The sequence below is a fragment of the Bufo bufo genome, chromosome 1 (genome assembly GCF_905171765.1).
Source record: "Bufo bufo chromosome 1, aBufBuf1.1, whole genome shotgun sequence".
NCBI classification, from domain to species: Eukaryota; Metazoa; Chordata; class Amphibia; order Anura; family Bufonidae; genus Bufo; species Bufo bufo.
Window position 1 is genome coordinate 113,679,619 of NC_053389.1, and position 25,122 is coordinate 113,704,740.

The 25,122-nt window shown below is 44.9% G+C and overlaps 1 protein-coding gene across 2 annotated transcripts in view; it reads right to left on the reverse strand.

The window, feature by feature from the left end:
- The window catches only part of LOC120997793 (Golgi integral membrane protein 4-like), a 181,592-nt gene that overhangs the window by 96,479 nt on the left and 59,991 nt on the right, over window positions 1-25,122 (reverse strand). For both annotated transcript variants that reach the window (XM_040428086.1, XM_040428078.1), the window contains exons 3-6: window positions 23,032-23,081; window positions 14,789-14,842; window positions 6,746-6,896; window positions 5,993-6,075 (exon numbers count right to left, since the gene is read on the reverse strand). In XM_040428086.1, coding sequence (XP_040284020.1) covers window positions 5,993-6,075; window positions 6,746-6,896; window positions 14,789-14,842; window positions 23,032-23,081 — 338 coding nt within the window. The remainder of the gene's footprint in view (window positions 1-5,992; window positions 6,076-6,745; window positions 6,897-14,788; window positions 14,843-23,031; window positions 23,082-25,122) is intronic.

The window sequence follows — 25,122 nt, forward strand, 5'->3', positions numbered from 1 at the left end:
TTTACAAAGTAGGTGACTATTAGAGGTGTTAAAGGGATGCTCCTTCCAGTGCCTGGCCGGGTCTGGGGTACATCTGCCGAAGTCTGCAATCAATTAGAAACTTCAGGACAAACAGATTTTTCCACCTCAAAAAGAACCAGTCACCCCTCCTGAAGTGTCTGTTTTAGCAAATACTTGTATTTTCTATGAAATAACAGTTCTGGAAATATTGTATTTAAGTTCTGCTATTCCTCTGTTATACCTCCTGGAAAAGTATCACACAACTCGTTCAGAGGGTGTGTTCCTACACAATATGACACTGTTAGCATTGATTGGATAGCATCAGGGTGTGTTGATTCATTCTCAGAGGAATAACAGAGGAAAATACGAATAACAGAGGGACAGCATAACAGATTATTTCAAGGGAAATTTAAGTATTTACTAAAAGAGATATGTGGAGAGCCGCCACATCCTTATTAAAGCGGTTTGAACCAAAAGACCCCCACCAATCAGTAAAATGGGAAGGGGGGGAGCAACACTCTAGAAATTTTTGCCAAACTGCATCACCGGGCACGGGGTACAAATACACAGATATATCCCAACAACGATGAGCTGTCCTTTTTGATCATGCTGTCTCAACCAATGTTTTCATTATACTGGTTTCTAGGTGAACTGGGTGACAAGCAATATGGCTGCCACTAGAGCTGTTCTAGATGTCAATGGTTTTCCTCCTTTTCTAAAAAGCTAATTTGCCTTAAAGGGGGTTTCCAAATATTTTATACTGATGAGCTATCCTCAGGATGGGTCATTAGTATCTGATCGGTGGAGGTCCTACTCCCGCCACCCCCGCTGATCGGCTGATTGAGGGCTTAGTCCATATATAATGCTTGCACCTATTGTGTTAGTGCATTATGTTTTGTTTTCTGGGATTCTTTTCATAAATGTAGCCATGCACATCCGCATATTTATTTATCATATCGCGCAGGATGTTTTTATCTTTGTTTTTTATCTTTTTTCTGTGATTTTTGTTTAGTCTGTAGTATACACTTGAGGGAGTGGCACCTTCAAGTCTGAATGCACTCCTATTTTATCCTGGGAGTGGCATTCTTGGGCATTTTGCCCCTCCTATGCCACAGGCGACCTTGATTAGGTAGTACATATAGCTGTGCGTGCTCCTCCTCTCATTGGTTGGTTGGTGCACACAGAGGTAACAAGAAGCAGCAAACTATGTGTGCAGGGTCTGCTCTCCTCAATGTAGATGCCCAACGGCATAGGTAGGTTTAGAGTAGGACCTGCCTGACTGAGACCACCTTGGTGCTGGTAGGCGGGCACAGATGTGTTTTGATCAAAATATGTTGGCTGACAGTCTCAGATTTTATTATATCAGAGTGAGGGCTTTGTCCATATATAATGCTTGCATCTATTGTGTTAGTGCTTTATTATTTGTTTTCGGTGATTCTTTTCATAAATGTAGCCATGCACATCCGCTTATTTATTTATCATATCGTGCATGATGTTTTTTATCTTCTTTTGTGATTTTTGCTTAGCCTGCGGCACTGAACACAGGTCACAATGTACCAGACAAAATAAAACTAGAATACTCAGCCAGCTGGGAGCAGACTATGCCTCGGTAATGTATGTGCTCCCACTCCTGCAGGATGTCTCTGGGTGTCCAGCAAAGCTTCAAAATTAGCAGTTCATCTATCAAGTGACCCTTAGACCTCATGACTGGAGGGTGGCATACAGAGTCCTCAAGGACCTGTACTAGGGAGACATAGGCACTTCATGTGCTCCCATACAGCACTGTAGGGTCATCATGATACCAGAATTAGGACTTTAATACTGATACCAAATAAAGTAACATGATGCTCGACACCAAAATGATACTTTGCATTTTCAGCGATAAAACCAGGTGTGCATTACAAAAAAAATCTGACTTGCACGGCTATTAACAATCCGAATGAGCTTCTTTTAAATGGGAGTACCACTTGTCCATGGAGCTGACACAGTGTAAGGGAACTGGGAGTACCACCCTTCTATAGAAGGCAATGCACTCAGCTGTGTATAGTGTACTCTATAAGGGATTGTATGCTTAGAGCTGGATGTGACATTACCACCACCCTGAACTGCTCTATAGGAGTACTAGTTGTCATTGGCAGCCAGGAATACCACCTTCTATGTAGAGCAATAGACTGTATAATATACTATATAGGAAATGGAAGGTTTTCAGCAGGATATTACAGGACTACCATCCTGTGCTGCTTTCAGTGGGAGTACCAGTGGTTGTGTGATTCATTTCATAGAGCCTATTACAAAAAAAATTAAATATATCATATATTTATTTCCAGCAGAATAAAAGTGCTTCTTTTGTGGAATATAGACATAAAGTGCACACAGGTATGCTTGGAATGTGTCTGCAATCTTCTATGGGGCAATGCTTAGGCCTCTTTCACACGAGCGTGTCCGGATAAGGTCCGGATGCATTGCGGCAAACCCGCGCTAGTAGGTACACAATTGCAGTCAGTTTTGACTACGATTGCGTTCCGTTGCTCAGTTTTTATCGCACGGGTGCAATGCGTTTTGCACGCGCGTGATAAAAAACTGAATGTGGTACCCAGACCCGAACTTCTTCACAGAAGTTCAGGTTTGGGATCAAGGTTGTGTAGATTGTATTATTTTCCCTTTATAACATGGTTATAAGGGAAAATAATAGCATTCGCCTTAATCCACTTGTTCGCGCAGCCGGCATCTCTTCTGTCTTCTTCTTTGAGGAATAGGACCTTTGATGACGTCACTGCGCTCATCACATGGTCCATCACATGATCTTTTACCATGGTGGTGGATCATGTGACGGACCATGTGATGAGCGTAGTGACGTCATCAAAAGTCCTATTCCTCAAAGAAGAAGACAGAAGAGATGCCGGCTGTGCGAACAAGTGGATTAACCCCTTAAGGACACAGCCTTATTTCACCTTAAGGACCAGGCCATTTTTTGCAAATCTGACCAGTGTCACTTTAAGTGGTGATAACTTTAAAACGCTTTGACTTAACCAGGCCATTCTGAGATTGTTTTTTCGTCACATATTGTACTTCATGACACTGGTAAAATGAAGTCCAAAAAATTATTTTTTTTTTGCATAAAAAAATACCTAATTTACCAAAAATTTGGAAAAATTAGCAAATATCAAAGTTTCAGTTTCTCTACTTCTGTAATACATAGTAATACCCCCAAAAATTGTGATGACTTACCATTCCCCATATGTCTACTTCATGTTTGAATTATTTTGGGAATGATATTTTTTTTTTTGGGGATGTTACAAGGCTTAGAAGTTTAGAAGCAAATCTTGAAATTTTTCAGAAATTTACAAAAAACCAATTTTTAGGGACCACTACAGCTCTGAAGTCACTTTGCGAGGCTTACATAATAGAAACCACCCAGAAATGACCCCATTCTATAAACTACACCCCTCAAGGTATTCAAAACTGATTTGACAAACTTCGTTAACCCTTTAGGTGTTGCACAAGAGTTATTGGCAAATGGGGATAAAATTTGAGAATTTCATTTTTTTGCCTAATTTTCCATTTTAACCCATTTTTTCCACTATCAAAGCAAGGGTTAACAGCCAAACAAGATTGTATCTTTATTGCCCTGACTCTGCCGTTTACAGAAACACCCAATATGTGGCCGTAAACTACTGTACGGCCACACAGCGGGGCGCAGAGTGAAAGATGCGCCGTTTGGTTTTTGGAAGGCAGATTTTGCTGGACTGTTTTTTTGACACCATGTCCCATTTGAAGCCCCCCTGATGCACCCCTAGAGTAGAAACTCCATAAAAGTGACCCCATCTAAGAAACTACACCCCTCAAGGTATTCAAAACTGATTTTACAAACGTTGTTAACCCTTTAGGTGTTGCACAAGATTTAATGGAAAACAGAGATGCAATTTCAAAATTTCACAATTTTGGCGTACATGCGACTTTTTTGATCACTTTTATTACCTTTTTTTGGGAAGTAAGGTGGGCAAAATTTCAATTTCATTATAGTTTTTTATTTTTTATTTTTATGGCGTTCACCGTTCGGGTAAAGTAACATGACCGTTTTATAGATCAGGTCGTTACGGACACGGCGATACCAAACATGTGTAGGGAATTTTATTTTTTTAATTTTTAATCAGTGATAAATGTGTTTTTTGATTTTTACTTTTTTTCACTTTTTTTCACTTTTTTTTTACCCAGACCCACTTGGTTCTTGAAGATCCAGTGGGTCTGGTGTCTGTATAATACAGTACAGAACCATATATATTGTTCTGCACTGTATTTTACTTACACTGAACAGATCTATGCTTTCAGCACAGATCTGTTCAGCACCATGGACAGCAGGATGCCTGAGAGGCGTCCTGTTGCCATGGGAACCTTCCCCGTCTGCCACAACTTCGCAGACGGGGAAGGGTGAGGACGGGGCTGGCGGGGGGGATCTCTGGGGGCTCTCTCCCTCTCCATCGGGGGGCTGCAAAGGCACCGTCTTACTGTTAACTTTTTCCATACAGCGGTCCGTACGGACCGCTGTATGGAAAGGGTTAAACGGCTGACATCGCATCACCGATGTCAGCCGTTTATACCAGGGTGCCAGCAATGTGCTGGCACCCTGGTATACCCACTGTACACCAACGATTATTCAATGGGAGGCGGGCGGGGGATATATTTTCGCCACACTAAAGTTTCTGATCGCCGCGGTCAGGGACCGCAGCGATCAGAATCTGCAGAAAGCGCAACAAACCGCAGGTCTGAATTGACCTGCGGCTTGTTGCGATCGCGGACATCGGGGGGGTCACGGGACCCCCCCGCGCATTTAGCCGAGGTGCCTGCTCAATGATTTGAGCAGGCACCTTGTTCCGATCACAGCCGGCCGGGCGGCAGTGATCGGAACAACACATGACGTACCGGTACGTCATGTGTCCTTAAGGGGTTAAGGCGAGTTAAATTTTTTTATTTTTTTTTAACCCCCTCCAGCCTTATTGTACTATGCATTCTGTATTCAGAATGCTATTTCCCCTTATAACCGTGTTATAAAGGGAAAATAATACAATCTACACAACCTTGAACCCAAACATGAACTTCTGTGAAGTAGTCTGGGTACCACATTCAGTTTTTTATCACGCGCGTGCAAAACGCATTGCACCCGCGCGATAAAAACTGAACAACGGAACGCAATCGCAGTCAAAACTGACTGCAATTGGGTACCTACTAGCGCGGGTTTGCCGCAACGCATCCGGACACGCTCGTGTGAAAGAGGCCTTAGTTATATTGGTGAAAAACAGGTGACAGACACCCTTTAACAACAATGAAACCTGTGGCTCACTGATAAGAGTCTCTGCCTCTCATACAGCAGGGCCTAGTTTAAAGACCTCTGAAATGAAGAGACAGAATAAGGCCTCATGCACACGACCGTATTTTGTTTCCTTGTCCGTTCCGTTTTTTTTGCTGATAGGATGCGAACCCATTCATTTCAATGGGTCCGCAAAAAATGTGGACAGCAAACCATGTGCTGTCCACATCAGTATGTCCATTGCGTAACCCTGCAAAAAAAAAAAAATAATGCATGTCCTATTTTTTTCTAGTTTGAGGACAAGGATAGGCATTATTACAATGGATCCGCAAAAATAACAGATGCCATACAGATGTCAGTTTTTTTTGCGGATCCGCAATTTGCGGATCGCAAAACACATACGGTCGTGTGCATGAGGCCTAAAAGTTAAATATACAGAGTTATTTCCAAGCTTGGTCAGGGTCCACCTCTCTTCACTGTCAGAGCAGGGCTCAGAGTACAGCATGGACTTTTAAGCACAGCAAAATAAGGGCTAAGCTGCTCTGCTTCGTATTAAAATACTGAAGATGTCATCATGGAACCAATCGAGGTATTGATATTTCAATGCATAATGTAATCCTACAGCACTCTGCCCCAGAGATGTTCTCTCCTACAAGCAACGCTTCCGCTCTGCATGGGTGGAGTTACCTGTGCACCGAGGAGCTGCATGTGGACATCCTGGTGGGCCCTTCTAAGTAACTTACTCTCCTCCCGCAGTTTTAATATGGTATCTGCACATAAAAATACAGAAATCATGAGAAATGTCACCCAAGCTGGACACACGGAAGAAATAACTAAGCAGGTGACTGACATGAAGCTCCCTCTTCTCCGCTGGATTATTTATTATAAATCATATTGCCCCAGCTGCTTCAGAACCTCATAGGCAAAGGGGAAGTGGATCAGTCTCTTATAGCAACCAATCGGATTGCCTTTCCTATTATTGATCAATCCACCCCAATTACTTTGAGAAAAGGGAAAGCTTCATGTCATCGGGTGAACGTCATAAAGCTTTCACTTCTTTAAAAAGAGGTTCTGCAGCAGTTGGGATGTATTATAAGGCGTAGATTATCAGTTTTACGGGTTATTGTGGGTACTTGATCTACTCCTTTCACCTTTACACGTCTACAGGCATACTGACACCATATAAATGTAATATCATATAATATTCTACTATATAATCATCATGTCATTTAGAATAGAGATTATAATAAGTGTGAGACCATGAAATTTAGAATATCGATCAAAAGGGAGACATAATTGGGATTTGGTTTATGACTTTTGCTCGGCAGTAGAAGGAGATAACCGGCAGTGGATCCCGGAGCTGCACCTTTCACAGTCATGAGGATTTACATACAGCAATGCACAGTTGACAGGTCCGATGTCAGGGGCAGTCACTCTCACCTTGCAGCCCGGCAGTCTCGCTCTCCTTCTCCCTCTGCAGTTGGGTCAGTTGCTGATTGCGCAGCTCGTCGCTCTTGCGGTGTTCTAGCTTCAGATTGCTGTGCTCCACCTGTAAGTCGGACAGCTGCTTCTTCATTTCTTCATTCTGATTCTAGCAGAAAGAAAACGGATGAATGGTAAGCGCTAATCGGGCAATTGCTCAGTGTCGCCCCCTATACTTTTATAACATCTACCAAGAGGGGAAGTGACAACTGCTTGAGGTCGATCTCTGACATAAATAAAGCAGATTCCACTCTTCCAGCCCCTGAAATATCTATACTGCCCCAGCACTTGGTTATCAGCCCCAGGGATACAAATCTGAACACACAGGAGACATTTCATATCTGTAGTTACTCATTAAACAGTAGATACCAGGCACAACTTGCATGTTTCATAAACTATCCTTTGTGCCATTCCTCTGTTATTCCTACAGCAAATGTATAAATAAAATGGACAACTTGGTGTTACCATTACCCTTGGAAATGGGGCCTGTCCCCTACACCCTGACACTGTTCAACCAGTGCTGACAGTGATTAGACTGCTTTCCACCCCCAACAGGGAGAATGGGAACACCATTTGTCAGGTTACTCATAACACAACAAAAAGATATAGGGCCAGATTTATCATTAGCTCAAGTCAGAATAATGGAGTAAAAAAGTCGCAAATTTTTGCGCAATCGCTTAAACTGTGCAAAAATTTGCGACTTTTTTCTGCTCTGCACTATGCTCGCCAGTTTTCTGAAAGTGGGCGTGTTTTTATATGTAAATGAATCTCTAGACAGATTTACTATTGTGACAATTTAAAAAGTCGCAAAAAAATGCGCAAAATCACTCCAGTGAGGACCATGCTTATCTTATGCGACTTTTTAAAAGAACATGCGACTTTTTTGTAAAGATGTGCGACTTTTGTAAAGCTGCTTACTGACGGATAAACTGCTATCGTCAAACCACATTTATCACAGTCTTAAAGGGCCGATCATAAATCTGACTTGGCTAAAAGCGGACTTTAGCCATATGTGAAAGTGGAGTGAGCTGTCAGAGTAATGATAAATCTGGCCCATATGGTTTCAAAAAGGGGCTTTCAGGGAGTATAATACTGATGATCTGTCCTCAGGATAGGTTATCAATATCAGATAGGGAAGGGGAGGATCAGCTGTTTGAAGAGGCTGCGGCACTCTGGTCTTCCTTGGCCAGTAATATCACGTTCATCGGTCACATGGCCTAGCTCAGTCCTATTCAAGTGAATGGGCCTGCAATACCAAGCACAGCCACTATACAATGGACGGTGCTGTGCTTAGCATGCGGGGAGGAGGCCGCAGCGGTCAAGAGACTGCCACACCTTGAAGTTGGACACCACCTATATGATATCGATAACCTACAACCTATCCTGAGGATAGGACCACCAACATTATATTCCTAGAAAACCCCTATAATAGGGTATACAAATATTCATTAAAACAGATGACTGGAGCTAGAGCCATGTGGTAGATTCCAAATGTTGAACATGCCGAGAGTTATGCAAAAAAGCAATAAAAATAAATAAAAAAAACATGCCATCACGCTCATGGATTTATTTTTTTTTTTTTAGAAAGGGCACACACAGTACTCCTTCCATCCCAACAAAAAAAAGTGTCGGTGATTGTTCCGAAAATTAATCTTTACAAGAGCGCTGAATAGAGAGGTGCCAAGCGCAATAAAAAGACATCACAAACCTACCAATAAATGGCTCATAATGTGCCGAGCACAAGGCTCGCCTAGAACACGATTTACGCTGCAGCAATGCTCTATGGCAGCCTAGGCCGTCCCCGCGGCCTTCTAATCCCGTGATGTACCGAAAATTACAAATCGATCAAGTACTTAAACAGGCACCAAGGCAAAAAAAAAGAAAAAATTGCTGCCATTTAAAAAAAAAAAAATGGAAAGGTAATAGAAAGATGAAACTATTAGAGACACTGAAAATAGCTGACATTTTACTGCAGCTGTAGCGCTACAGTTTAAGGGTACATGCACACGTTCAGGATTCATGTGCGGAGCATCCGCACTGAAATCTGCAGGTGTTCGCAGGCAAATCTGGTGCAGATTTGCATGCGGATTTGCGTGCGGTTTCTGTGTGGATTTTCCGCATGCGGATTTTACTAAGTGAATGAAGAAAATCCGGTCAGGAAAAATAAAATAAATTGACATGCTGCGGATTTTAAAATCCACACCGCAGGTCAAAATCCACACGGAAAAAAATCTGCATCGTGTGCACTGAGAATTTCAAATTCCCATAGAATAAAATGTACATGACCTACAGTGCGCATTTAGCCTAAAAGCTCCCATGTTGGGCAGGAAATACAAGACTAGGAGTAAATAGCCAGACATCATATGGAAGTGGGGAGAGACCAGGATTAGAAAAAGGGGATGCTTGTTTCCCCCCAGAAACAGTGCCACTCTTTTTCACAGGCGGTATCTAGTATTGCAGTTCAGCCCCATTCAAAGGGCTGAATGGCAATACTTGAAACACACCATGGACAGACGTGTTCAGGGTGCAAGGATTTTCTAATCCTAGACAACCCGTCCTCTAAGATGACCAGACATTAATTGGGAAAGTTTATACTTTCCTAGCTCTTAAAGGCCATCCGTCAGCAGATTTGTACCTATGACACTGGCTGACCTGTTACATGTGCACTTGGCAGCTGAAGGCATCTGTGATGGTGTCATGTTCATATGTGGCCGCATTGCTGAGAAAAATAAATGAGCCTCTCGGAGCAACGGGGGTGTTGCCATTACACCTAGAGGATCTGCTCTCTCTGTAACTTCTGTGCCCTCTCCAGTTTGATTGGCAGGGCCAGGTACGATGATGGTTTCACTGCCTGAGGCTGTCCACAAACTGGAGAGGGCGCAGCAGTTGCAGAGAGAGCAGAGCCTCTAGTTCTAACAGAAATGCTCCCATTGCTCCTAGAGGCTCATTTGCATATTAAAACTTCATTTTTCTCAGCAATGTGGGTCCCAAGCCATTCTGTGCTCCCTTGCTCCTTCTGCTTCCTCTGTCAACCCAGTCTTCTCCTTCCTGATTGACAGTGCCAAGTGAGATGACTACGCAGGAACCTGGCCCTGTCAATCAAGAAGGAGATGGAGGGTCTGGAAGAGGAAGCCAGAGGACCAAGGGTGCATGGAGTGGTTTGGACCCGTCACCCACCCCTCTGTGCGTGATTTATTTATAGATCCTTTAAGTTGTCAAGAATATAGGTTGCTTGAGGCCCAGCAGACATTGGCCACAACATCTAGCTTCACCAGACATGGTATTTGGAGTTTTCTATTCAAAATATCAATGCTGAAAACTGCTGAATTGGATCCAAGTAGGATATGATAAAAAGAAAAGTGGCGATTCATTTTGATGTTGGCCATGCTCAGCAATTTTGGTAGAAACAAGGTCATTGTAATGTGGATGGGGGCAGCGTAATAGGCCCTCTACAGCAGGCAACGGGGGACTGAACAATCAAGCTTTGTCGGATTTGGGAAGTATGCAATGCTAGGCTCAAATAACCCACAATTTGGGTTGGAACGTATAAATGTGTCCTCCATGGATGATCACCTGATGGATCAAAACCAGTGAGTGCTACTAATCATCTGAAATGTCCTTCACTACGTTCAATGGACCAAAACATTACTACAAGGACTGAACTATGACTGCAATTTCCTACGTTATTTTATTAATATGGAATGTTCTGATCTTGTCAAATTCAAAGATATCTACCGGTATTTTAATAATTTTAGAGATTTGATTATCAGTGCAGACAAGGAACAATCTAGACCTCAGATAGAAGAAGCCCAATCAGTTCTCATGGCAACAACAGTAGAGGAGGATGGATTGAGTGACAGGAGCACCACTGGGTTCACTGATGACAGTCATTTTGTTACAGGGTTTACTGTCTGAGCAAATGCCCTTAAGGCTTGTATTGTGGTCAAGGGCATTTAACCCACATATGATCTAAAACAATGATTCAAGATTAACCCTTTCCACCTCCAAATCTGTAGCTCTGAAATCCACTGTAATAGTCCTTGCTTTGGTCCTATATCCATAAAAGCCACCTGTACTACAACATGATGGGAGTTATAGTTTTGAAAAAGAGCAAGCAACAGGTTGGAGAACCTGATTTTAAAGAGGACCTATCAGCAAATTGATATACAGTTTTATAGGAAAAGATTTAGTGTTACTTTTATTTTACCTGACGCACATTGTGGCCATCCCGCTCCCCTGCCTGCGCAGCATGCCACTCTACTTGCAATAAAAGCAACTACCAAAGACTACTGGTGAGTGCCGCGTCTCTCTCTACCTATTCATCGTTATACCACTTCATTACGCTGAGCACCACCACTTGCATGGTCCCTACAGACGGCTGCTATCTCTGGATTTGACACGGACACACATATATACAGGTGTACTCACGTAGTGCCGCTGACTTTTTCCTTTCCCTGTCTCCCTGTGCGTTACTTTTATTTTATTCATTTAAATCTCAGCTCTTTCTGAGCTCAGTTATACACAGGGGACGTCTTACCAGTGACTGACAGCTGTCTATGTATACACACATACAGGGAAGGCTATCAACCACTGATAAGACGTCCATATGACTAGTGAGCTCAGAAAGAACAGACATTTTAAAGGGGTTATCCAATAGTACAAATACCCCCCACAATGTCTGGACCCCTCCTATAGACGACATGATACTTAACCGCGTCCCTCCGGATCCCTGCATGGCCACCGCTGCATCTCCCAGTGTGGCAATTGGGGGAAGAGCCAATAGCAGACCGCAAAGGTGACCAGCCTCCCTAGCATCGCAGGTGAAACTAGGGAGGCTTGTCACCGTTGCGGCCTGCTATTGGTTGCTCCCCCACATCACGGGATGTTTTGATCTGTGCGACGGGGAGATGCAGCACTGGCTGTGCGGGGATCAGGAGCAACATGGGTGTCGGGGACTGGGTAAGTTTCGTCTATAGGAGGGGCTCGGGCATTGTGAGCTCCTCCTGCTCTATAACATGCTGTCTGCAGATTACACTGCATTTTATGGAGACAGGTTCCCTTTAAAAACAGTCACCACTAATCCAGGACCTAAATTCATTGAGCCTCGGCTTAGCCTCTTGTCCCCTATGTACAGGAGACTTCATTCTGAGTTTCCGATGGCAAGGGTAACAGGGTCACCTGCAGTAAATCGAGAACCACTGGGATCCATAACACAAAAGATTTGGCACAGCAATGTGGCTTGTGTTATAAATAGTGTTGAGCGAACTTGTGTTTTCAAATTCGTTGTACAAGGTTCAGGTTATTGAAGAATTCCATGATGGTCCGTGGTAGCGGAATCCATAATGGAATTCTTTAATAACCCGAACTTGAAAAAACACAAGTTCTCTCATCTATGATTTTTTAAGTTATTCCCCATTTTATTCTGACCAGAAAAACCCCTATGGCTGCCACAAACATACTTTTAAAAACTAAATTTGCATAAACCCCACCCAACTAGGCCACCCATCATCATTAATAAAGGATCTGGATAGGTGCAGTATTCTGCAGAAAACTTTATAGACACCTCATTTCTCATATTCTCCTTTCGAAACTTTCAATATTAAAGGGATTTTCCAGTAGTAGAATATTGATGGCCTATACTCAGAACAGGTCATCAATATCTCCTTGTGGGGGTCCAGCACCCGGTACTGCTACCACTGGACCCCCACTGATCAGATATTGATGACCTATCCTGAGGGTAGGTCATTAATATTTTACTCCTGGAAAACACTTTAATTGTTATTCTGCTTATTTATCCTCAAACACAAAATATTCTTTTATGTAGAGATAAATGTCTACTCTAACTTCATAATATATATTTAATATACAGTTGCAAGAAAAAGTATGTGAACCCTTTGGAATGATATGGATTTCTGCACAAATTGTTCATAAAATGTGATCTGATCTTCAAGTCACAACAATAGACAATCACAGTCTGCTTAAATTAATAACACACAAAGAATTAAAATGTTACCATGTTTTTATTGAACACACCATGTAAACATTCACAGTGCAGGTGGAAAAAGTATGTGAACCCTTGGATTTTATAACTGGTTGAACCTCCTTTGGCAGCAATAACTTCAACCAAACGTTTCCTGTAGTTGCAGATCAGACGTGCACAACGGTCAGGAGTAATTCTTGACCATTCCTCTTTACAGGGATGTCTGGTGTGAATCGCTTTCTTGAGGTCATGCCACAGAATCTCAATCGGGTTGAGGTCAGGACTCTGACTGGGCCACTCCAGAAGGCGTATTTTCTTCTGTTTAAGCCATTCTGTTGTTGATTTACTTCTATGCTTTGGGTCGTTGTCCTGTTGCAACGCCCATCTTCTGTTGAGCTTCAGCTGGTGGACAGATGGCCTTAAGTTCTCATGCAAAATGTCTTGATAAACTTGGGAATTCATTTTTCCTTCGATGATAGCAATCCGTCCAGGCCCTGACACAGCAAAGCAGCCCCAAACCATGATGCCCCCACCACCATACTTCACAGTTGGGATGAGGTTTTGATGTTGGTGTGCTGTGCCTCTTTTTCTCCACACATAGTGTTTTGTGTTTTTCTTCCAAACAACTCAAATTTGGTTTCGTCTGTCCACAGAATATTTTGCCAGTACTGCTGTGGAACATCCAGGTGCTCTTGTGCAAACTGTAAACGTGCAGCAATGTTTTTTTTGGACAGCAGTGGCTTCCTCTGTGGTATCCTCCTAAGAAATCCATTCTTGTTTAGTGTTTTACGTATCGTAGATTCGCTAACAGGGATGTTAGCATATGCCAGATACTTTTGTAAGTTTTTAGCTGACACTCTAGGATTCTTCTTCACCTCATTGAGCAGTCTGCGCTGTCATCTTTACAGGATGGTCACTCCTAGGGAGAGTAGCAGCAGTGCTGAACTTTCTCCATTTATAAACAATTTGTCTTACCGTGGACTGATGAACAGCAAGAATTTTGGAGATACTTTTATAACCCTTTCCAGCTTTATGCAAGTCAACAATTCTTAATCGTAGGTCTTCTGAGAGCTCTTTTGTGTGAGGCATCATTCACATCAGGCAATGCTTCTTGTGAAAAGCAAACCCGAACTGGTGTATGTTTTTTATAGGGCAGGGCAGCTGTAACCAACACCTCCAATCTCATCTCATTGATTGGACTCCAGTTGGCTGACACCTCACTACAATTAGCTCTTGGAGAGGTCATTAGTCTAGGGGTTCACATACTTTTTCCCCCTGCACTGTGAATGTTTACATGGTGTGTTCAATAAAAACATGGTAACATTTAATTATTTGTGTGTTATTAGTTTAAGCAGACTGTGATTGTCTATTGTTGTGATCTGATCTTCATCTAAGTCACATTTTATGACCAATTTGTGCAGAAATCCATATCATTCCAAAGGGTTCACATACTTTTTCTTGCAACTGTATCCTTCTAGGGATTGGAGACAATTTTTTGAACACATAAAACTCCCAACTACTTCCCAGCACACAGTCATACGGTTAGATGATAAAGTTCTGTCTGCATACATCCACCACTAGGGGGAGCTTAAAATATATGGGATTTAAACAGCCAGTGTTACAGGGGTTGTCCAAGTCTATTTCTATCTTAATTGATAGGTGTGGCCTGGTAAAATAAAAATTACAAAAAAAAATAAAAATAAAATAGCCTTCAGTTCCAATGCCCACCCTGATCCAGCCCTATTTGCTCTGTCATCTTTTCCAGCTGCAGCCAATGATGTTCTGTATACCACTGCAGCCACCCACTGGCCTCAGTTGTCTTGTGCTGTTCACCACTGAGGCCAGTTTTGCTGCAGTGCCATATGGAGCGCCACCGCTGCAGCCAAACAATACATTACTTGCTGCAGCTTGGGAAGATGACAGGGCAGCAGCACTGGAGCAGATCTGGAGCAGGTCTTAAATTGTTAACTCTAAAATGTTGACTTTAGTAGAATAATGGAAACGTGCTTAGTTGTTCTTACCTTGAGAATCTTGTGTTGTGAACTAAGAGCCCCATAGCGATTCATAGAATCTTGCTGAAAGAAGCAGAACACAGGGTTAAACAGCGGTTAAAATGTAAATTGCACCAGTTAGAGTATGTCCACGTGAGACGGATATTCCGCGAATACACTGAGAGCAGTAGTCTGCATCTTAAAATTGACCGAGGACTTCAAATCTACAGCATGCAAACTTATGCTGTGGATTTCACTCTTTGCAATGTAGAGAGAAATCCATGGCATATCTGCAGCAAAGTCTCCACTACGGAAAACGCAGCATACTCCAGTGGAAAATCTTTCCAGTGTGGCCGTACACTAAATATCTTGTAACCAACCCAATACATGTTTGCACGAAGAGCACCAGGTTTAGAGCCACTCTCGGCAGCAGCTTTCCATCCTGGCTGATGAAACGTTCACACATATGCAGATCTGTGGCCCCGCACCGTGGCCTGTTCACTAGGCTGTAGTAATGACATACCGTACTTGACATTTGCAGTCCATACTTAGATCAAGACTGTTACCCGTGATTGGCTGCTATGGGCACATGTCACTGTGGCCTAGTAATAAAGACTAGTGGAAACCTTTTCTCTGTCTATTTTGAAAATGTATTCTTAATTCTATCGAATAGGGACATTCTCAGTTACATTTTGAGTCCTTAAAGCAAATCAGTTTTAGGTTGCCAGTTTTATACTACTAGGTTCTAACATCTCCAGAGCATGCCAATGAGTCCTGATATTCATGAGTTCCTGGCTCTCTCCGCCTCCTGCCTCTGATTGACATTTTTTTCCCCCATATGAATTAGCAGCAGGGGGCGGGGAGAGAGGAGCTCATGGATGTCAGGACTTATCAGCATGCACTGGAGCCGTTCAATACAACATTTTAGTAAAACAGCTGCGTCCACAACAGAAAGCGACCCAGCTATTTTGCCAAGGAGATCTGTCACTAGTTTATTTTGCCCCTAGTTAGGACACCATAAAACTGATGACAGATTCTCTTTCAAGGAACACTCCTGGCAAAACAAACCATGTCATGCCAAGAGGAGCGTAAAATGCACCTGTCATGTAATTTGTGCCCTATCTGACAGCAGGTTATGATAGAGGAAGAGTAGCTGAGCTCTGTGATAGGTTTATATGATCGGGAACAGGATTTCCAAGTAAAAATCTGTGTAATCCTGACAGGACTAGGAGAAGCAGCAAGAGTCCTAATGACTGATCCAGCAGGAGCTGAGCAGATTGAGAAATCGTTTTTTTTTTTTTTTAAACTCGTTTTATTGAAAAGTAACAAAAAGGCACGACACTTCCATATTCAGAATCAGTCCATCCCTCGCAGGGGAGGCAACATGTGACATATTATGCAGTAAAGGGTTAGGGAGCACACAAGGCATCACATTTTATCATAATGAAACAGATTCACTTCTATTGGCAAGGCAGAATCTCAAAGAGGTCCAGGGACCACAAAGCCGGGCTCTCCCGACACAGAATACATGTGAGTGGGCTGCAAAGACATAGAGGACGAGCACCAATCCCCCCATATCCTATGGAATTTCTCTGGGTGTTTCCTATGAATGTAAACAACATTTTCCATGGCAGCTGTGTGATTAACTAGTGATATCCATTGGTTGACAGTGGGTGCCCCATCTGCCATCCATCTCAAGGCTACAGCCTTCCTAGCCAGAAATAGTGTGGCGTCGAGGAACCTCCTCTGATAGTAGGACCACACCTCCTCATCTAACACCCCTAGAATGCAGATCCTGGGACACATCGGGACAGGAGAGGGGAGTATGATGGACAGTTTCTGCAGTACCTCTTTCCAGAACCTCTGTAAATAAAGACACGACCACATTAAATGCCAGAAGTCAGCGCCAGGGGTATGGCATCTGTGACACTCGGTGTGCTGGAGTCTACCCATTTTATACAGCCTGGTAGGGGACAGATAACTTCTGTGTAGTATGAAAAGCTGAGTCAATCTGTTGTTGATGGACGGGGAGACCCTAGCTGGCACTTGCAGTGCCTCCTCCCACTCCACGGCCGTTAGAGATGGTATGTTCAGCCTCCATCTATCCACCACCCCCAGGGGATGAAGAGCAATCCAGGCATTGAGTAAGTGTGTGTATAGTGCCGAAATGACACCCCTGGGGCCCTGGGACCTCAAAACACCAATTAAAGGGTAGTTCGATATCTCGGCGCCTCTGGTTCCAAACTGCGTCGCTAAAGCGTGGCGCAATTGGAGGTATCTGAAAAAGTGGACTCGGGGCATCTCAAACATCTCCTGCAGTTGCTGGAATGAGCGCAGGGTCCCGTTAACATACAGATCTTTCAACAATGTAATCCCAGACGTCTGCCACACTCTAGAGCCCTCCAAATTCACCAGGTGCGTAAACATAGGATTGTCCCATAGGGGGATTTCGTCAGGTATGTCTTTAAATGAGTGCAGCTTTGCCGCCGCCCACACTTGATTCGCTAGCTTATGCAGTGGCAGAATTTTACCAGGTACAGTCCTGAGGTCCTCCAGTACAGGCCACAGGGTGGACATGTGGAGATGCTCCAGGAGGTAGTACTCAGCCCCAGGAATTGTCCCCGGGGACATCCAAGATACTATGTATTTCAGTTGGCTGGCGAGATAGTACAAGAAGAAGTCGGGCAAGGCGGCCCCCCCCTGTAGCTTAGGGCGCTGCAGTACATTGATGGACAACTTCCTTCTGGCTGTCCCCCAGACAAAGGTGGCAACTGAGGAGTGCAACTTATTGAAGAAGGTTCGGGGTATAGGCATACAGGCATGGGTGAGGAGGTACAATGCCTTGGGGAGCAGTATCATCTTGACTAAGTTGAGTCTCCCCATCACTGATAGGGGCAGTGATTTCCAAGTTTTAATCTTATCTGCGAGCATGGTCTCCAGTGGGGTGATGTTTTTGACTATATATCCATGTGGGTCCTTAGTTATGACAATGCCTAGATATTTGAAGTGGTCTACCACAGGTAAATTATGTACCCGTGACGGCCAGCTATGGGGCCAAAGGGGCATAATGGCTGACTTTGTCCAGTTTATGTTCAGGCCCGAGAAGACCCCAAATTGTTCAATTATGGTGATGGATCTTTGTAGTGTGGTTTCAGGCTCGGACATAAATAGGAGAAGATCATCAGCATAGAGTCCCACCTTATCCACCCTTTCACCTATTGTCACCCCACGATAGGAGTCATCCTGTCTAATCCTTAAAGCGAGATGCTCAATGGCTACAGCAAACAGCAGAGGCGAGAGGGGGCACCCCTGCCTCGTCCCCCTCCGAAGTGGGAAAGACTCAGATTGCACCCCATTTACAAGTATGTTTGCTCTTGGGCTCTGGTATATAATTGCTATCCATTTGATAAACTGCGGGCCAAACCCAAAACTTTTCAGGATCTGCAACAAGAAAGGCCATTCCACAGAGTCAAAGGCTTTAGCTGTGTCTAGGGAAGCTAGCGCCCACTGTTTCTTTTCCAGAGCCCCTATTTGCGCCACTGCCTGAGCCCTTCTTACGTTGTCAGATGTCGTCCTGCCGGGGATGAATCCCGCCTGATCACCATGTATGATGGTGGTGATCACCTTATTCAGCCTGGTAGCCAGGAGACGGGTGAGTATTTTGTAATCTAAGTTCAGCAATGATATGGGTCTATAAGAGCCACATTCTAAGGGATTTTTATCCGGCTTCAAAAGAACCACTATAGTGGCATCATAGAAGGACTCAGGCAGGCGGTGGCAGTCATGGGATGCCCTGTACACATCCAGGAGCCCTGGGCCCAGAATCTCAAGATACTTGCGGTACACCTCTATTGGGATCCCATCAGGCCCTGGAGCTTTCCCGGAGGGTAAGTTCTTAACCGCTAACTGGACCTCCTCAAGGGTGAAGTCAGCATCTAGCATGTCCCTTGCCTCGACGCTGAGCAGGGGGTGAGTCACTTCCGCTACATAATCTCCCAGTTGTTGACTGTCATAGCCTACTGCTGATGTATATAGGTTTAGGTAGAAATTCCTAAAGCACTCCAGTATACCTTCAGTTGAATCCACCGTGTCCCCCGCGGGATCCTGGAGTCGGAGAACCGGGGGAGACGCGCTGTTATTCCTGACAATTAGCGCCAGCAGCCTTCCCGCCTGATTTCCTGCCTCAAAGGCCTGCTGTTTCTGGAAGAATAACTTCCTCTCACTTTTCTCTTTAATATGCATCATATAAGTTCTGCCTTTTTCCATCCATTCCTGCCTGTTCACTTCTGATGGGTCCAGTCTAAAAGCTCCCTCAGCTTCCTTACATCTGTTGTGCAACTCAACTTCCTTTCTCCTGGATTCCCTCTTTATGTACGAAATGGAGGACTTAAGGCACCCCCTAAGGTACGCCTTCATGGTCTCCCACAGCAATAGGTCATCTGTATGTTCCCCTTGTACCTCATAGAACATTTTCAGTTGATCCGGAATTCTGTCATAGGGAGTCAGCAGGGACAGCCAGAAGGCGTGCACTCGCATCTTCCCCCCCGCAGCGCCCGACCGCGGCAGTCTGATGTGGGCCAGTACCGGGGAATGATCTGACGGGCCCTGGGGTGCGTGTTCTATGTCCTCTAAGTCATTATACACCATAGCATTCCCCAAGATGTAGTCAATTCTAGACAGAGCACCCCTGGCGGGAGTATAGCAAGAGTACTCTCTTAGTGAGGGGTGTCGGAGTCTCCACATGTCCAGCCATCCAACCTCCGCGATCAATCGAGACAGAGGGGTGTCAGAAGCAGTTGCCGCTTCATCCCCTCGGTCCGAGTGAAACCTGTCCCGCTCCTCCTGCATCACCATGTTAAAGTCCCCCATGCATATCAAGCGTGCTGTGGGGTATTGAGCCACATAGCATAGTACTGTCTGAATGAGGGACATGCTGGCAGGCGGGGGGTTGTATAAGTTAACAATAACATGTGCAATGTTATTAATAAATCCAAAAGCACAAACATACTGTCCCTCCGGGTCAGCTACAGAATGTTTAACCTCCCATTTCACACTCCTATGTATCATGAGGGCAACCCCTCTAGCATGAGAGGTCCCGTATGCTTGAAGAGACCACTGCACCCATGGTTTTAACACTCGCCTTCCCGTCTCTGAGGTCAGATGAGTTTCCTGAAGTCCCAGAATGTGAGGGCCATGCCTCCTGATCTGTGAAAAGACGGATATCCTTTTATCCGGGGCCCCCAGGCCCCTCACATTCCAGGACATCACCGTCAGGGACCCCATAATAACCAGCTTATTGACATATATATCCGATCGAGCAATGTGATACCCATCAGGCGGGCATTATCCCCCCCTCTCCCTCCCATACCCTGAGTCTCCCTTCCCGCATAGCAAAGGTGTGTCCGTGCCTGAAACAGAGAACTTTTTGTTATACTACAAACATAGTTAAACATATACTGAATCTTGTCATTTATGCTGTGGCATATCGTGGCTGTGTATTCGGGGACCTGCATGTGGTAAGGTGTTAGGTTATGCAGGTAGCCGAAATGTGCCTTCCAGGATGATAAATGTCCAAGCTGAACTGGGCCAGCAATGGCTAGTGAGAAAGAGTCATTGTGATGATAAAGTCTTTCCGGGTGATGTAGCCCAGCCTAAGCACTTTAAATGTGGAAGAGGAGAAAAACAAACGGAGAAAAACGGAAAAGGAAAGGAGTCTGTACCCGTTCGGGCCACAATAAAGCGCAAGTGAATCTCACGCGCCGGCCGAAGGTGCGGCTAGCGGGTGGCGTGCATGGCGCCGCAACATGTCAGCAGGCCTCTCAGGCTGCCAGTGAGAACTTACTGAATCGCCGTTGTCAGCGCGGTCGTGGGCGCTGTAGGATCCAGTCGTCCGCCTCCTTGGGATCGGTGAAGAAATGCGAGCGATCTCCGTCCACCACTCGGAGACGTGCAGGGTAGGCCATAGAGTATTGAATATTCAAGTCCCGCAGGCGTCGCTTCACCGCGACGAAAGTAGCCCTTTTCTTTTGAAGGATGGCAGAGAAGTCCGGGAAGAGTGATACACTTGCGTCGTCATGTTTGATGACTCTCTTGTTCCTCGCCTGGCTGAGTATGAGGTCCCGGTCCCTCCAGTTGAGCAGTCGGGCCAGCAGCGGTCGTGGCGGAGCTCCTGGGGGAGGGGGTCTGGCCGGTACCCGGTGGGCCCTCTCAACTGTGTACGCGGCCGAAAATGGGGCCTCAGGAAACTGCTCCCTAAACCAGCGCTCCAGAAATGAGGCCGGGTCCGGGCCTTCCGCCCTCTCCGGCATGCCCAGGATTCTTACATTGTTGCGCCGAGCGCGATTCTCTAAATCGTCGCATTTCTGCTGCCACAGGCCCACCGATCTCTCCACCTCCTGCAGACGGACGTTCATGGGTCTGGTGAGGTCTTCCAAGGCGGAGACCCGATCTTCCGTTTGACGCGCCCGCTCCCGGAGCTGCTGGACATCCTGGCGTAGTAGGCCCAAGTCCACTCTCACCTCCTCTATTTTGCCCGTGAGGGAAGACTGGCAGGCGGTTATCGCCAGGAGGAGCTGATTCGAGACCGCTTTCAAGGTGGGTTCAGGATCAGCAGAGTCCTCGGGTGGCAGTTGCGCAGCAGCTTGACCGCGAGTCACCGCGGCGCGCGGGGTAGAGGGCGCCTGGTCGCCATGTTGGGCCTCGTTCCTGGCATACTCTTTCAGCTTGTCTGCCGCCGTTTGAGCCTTGCTAGGACCCATGTCTGTGTTCCTTGGCCTCCTCCGTCTCCTCTGCACTTGCCACTCGGTACTTGGGGCAGTCAGCTTGGCAGGATTACTCAGGATTAAGTATGGGGCACGGAGCGACTCTCAGATGCGTGCGCTCATGTCGGCAGTTAGCCACGCCCCCCGAGAAATCGTTTTTTAAGAGGAAAAAAAAAAAAAAAAAGAGTCATTAGTATCTTCCCAACAACCGCTCTACATGTAAAAAAAAAAAGCGCCTGCTCAGGAGCTGAGGGGCGCCATAGCTGGTGAGTGCCTCCCATTTTACAGAGTACACACCAGTCAGTAGAGTCCATGACCAGAGACAACTCAAATCACAGACTTTAAATCCCTCTAATAGCATAGTCAGGGGATCTGCATGCAACCAGTGAGTGAATCCCCCCCACAGACGAAATTTTAGGAGCCGTGAAAGCTCCCAAACCAGGGTTGGGTTTTCCGGAAATGAAACTTATGTCCTATACTCAGAATAGGTCATTATTATCAGATCTGTGATAATCCCAACAATCAGCTGCTCCTTGCAGCCTCTGATGCCAGAAATAGCACGTAGAGTTCAGCTGGGAGCATAGCTCTATTCATAGTGCAGTGGCCGTGACAGGTTACCGTAGCTCAGCTCCCATTCAATCAATATCAAAGTACCCCCTCACATATAAGCACATGTTCATCAAATGAGAAACTGGATGTTACAGCTCCATGTGCAGACTGGCCATGGACCTTGCAGGGATATTTCCCGGTGGGTCGATGCCCAGAGGGCCGCCCAAGCCCTCTAAGATCAGATGCTCTCAGCATTAATCAATGTAGGCAATATTTTGTACTGCACTGTGGTATCTGGTCCTGCTGAGGTAGTATTTTGTGCAGCCTTTTAGTATTTGGATCTACTGAGACAGTATTTTGTTCCGCACTACGGTATTGCTGGACCCGCCTACTTGTGTTGCCTTGCCTTCTGTCAATTTGAACCTGCCTACAACATGAGGCCACTTTTAGTTTTATTTTTCTCCAGGGCCACTTTAAGTTCCCAGTCCGCCCCTGTACAGCTCTACTGTATTGCATCCAGGATGCAAACCAAGGACTCTCAGCAAACATTTCTGGAGGAGGGAGACATTTCCTATTTGAAATAAACAGGTTGACAGGGTTAAGGCTGCCCTATCTTCCTCAGAGCAATGCTGACTTTCTAGAAATGACTCTTCAAAGTCATTACCATTTCGAGACCATCTATCTGCTGTTTTACCATCAAACCCTGCACGTATGTGCCACCCCCTTAAACACATATGGGATCATTTATCAAACTGGTGGAAAGTAAAACTGGCTTAGTTGCCCATAGCAACCAACCAGATTCCAGCTCTTATTTTTGACAGCTCCTTTGGAAAATGAAAGATGGAATCTGATTGGTTGCTATGGGCAATTAAGACAGATATTCTACTTTACACCAGTTTCATAAATGACCTCAGTACTGTCTACATGGCACACCACATTTCCCCACCACCATGAAGCACTTACCTTCTCTTTGTTCAGGGCCTCCTGGGCCTCTAGTTTATAGACTAAATAATCTGTACGGAGAAAACAAAACAGGATCAGGATGTAATTTCACCAGAAGACTGTGCAGATAGAACATGTACTACAAAGCGTCTACAGGAGACTTGTCCTCCTCTCTTTGGGACTTCTACGTAGCAAACCAAGATATATTTAAGGTCACCTGTTTCCGGTCTCCAAATGTAGAGGTTACATATAAAATGTCTACCTTAAGGGAGTTGTCTCACTTCAGCAAATGTCATTTCTCATGTAGACGATGTTACTACAAGGCCCTTACTAATGTATTGTGATTGTCCATATTGCTTTCTTTGCTGGCCTGATTCATTTTTCCATCACAGTATACACTACTCATACCCAGGGGTCATGACCACCCTGCAGTCCAGGAGCAGTAGCCGTGCTTGCACACTATGGGGAAAGGCACCGGTCTCTCTAATGGCCGGGACCATAGGAGAGCGCCTAGGCCAGCGCCTTCTCTTATAGTGTGGAAGCACGACCTCCACTGATTGATTGCAGGGTGGTCGTAACCCCCTGGAAACAAGCAGTGTATAACGTGATGGAAAAATGAATCCAGCCAGCAAAGGAGGCAATATGGACAATCACTATACATTAGTAAGTGCCATGTATTAACTTTGTCTACATGATAAATGCCATTTGCTGAAGTGAGACAACCCCTTTAATAAGGTGAGGAGAAAATTATATGTTCATATTCCTCAGAAATAGCTCCAATCAGGTCCACAGGCTTTGTCTGGTATTGCAGTTCAGTCTGTTTCAATTAAATGGGACTGCCATACCAGCCACAGCCTAAAGACAAGAGTGGTGCACAGATAAGATGGAGGAGATTAAAAAATTTAAAAAACAAACAAAAAAAAAAAAAACACTAGGTTATAAGGTCCAGTAAGTCATTAAATGGCTCTCCGTTCTGGCTCATAGAGGGCGGGTCTCCACACCAATATGTTCATATGCTCTAATAAGGCCCTATTCTCTTCAACATATTTAGCATCTTGTAGAGGGGCTGCACAGTAAAATATAAATATCCAAGGCCACAGCGCTCACAGGAGTGCTGCTGCCTTTTAAAACAGCTGATCGGCGAGGGCCCCAGGTGTCGGACCCCTATCGATCAGATACTGATGACCTATCCAGAGGATGGGTCATCAGTATTAAAATCTTGGAAAACCCCTTTAACTGTAGAAACCAGTGCCAGGCAGCTGCTGCCAAAGCCAATAAGATAATGGGTTGCATCAAAAGGGGCATAGATGCCCGTGATGAGAACATAGTCCTACCACTTTACAAATCAGTAGTCAGACCACACATGGAGTACTGTGTACAGTTCTGGGCTCCTGTGAACAAGGCAGACATAGCAGAGCTGGAGAGGGCCCAGAGGAGGGCAACTAAAGTAATAACTGGAATGGGGCAACTACAGTACCCTGAAAGATTATCAACATTAGGGTTATTCACTTTAGAAAAAAGACGACTGAGTGAGAGATCTAATAACTATGTATGAATATATCAGGGGTCAGTACAGAGATCTCTCCCATCATCTATTTATCCCCAGGACAGTGACTGTGACGAGGGGACATCCTCTGCGTCTGGAGGAAAGAAGGTTTGTACACAAACATAGAAGAGGATTCTTTACGGTAAGAGCAGTGAGACTAAGGAACTCTCTGCCTGAGGATGTGGTGATGGTGAGTACAATAAAAGAGTTCAAAAGGTGCCTGGATGTATTTCTGGAGCGTAATAATATTACAGGTTAGTTACCTGATTGTTTAAAAGGTCAAATATACATAAAACATTGACACTGGTACCAGATAGATGGCGAATCAGAACCTTCTGACATCAGAATTCTGTGGATGTCATTGTGGCGCATACTGGGATCGAAAACGGATTTCTACTATGGAAATACTCAGCAAACACAATCCAGGCCAAACAATCAGGGTACAACCGCTACGTTGTATTAAGGGATCATCTATAACTCTGCTAACAAGGGCCAGCTTTGATATTTAAATGGAAGGAGATCTGTGGTTTTTTTTTTTTGTCATTTCGGCAATAACCTACAGAAAA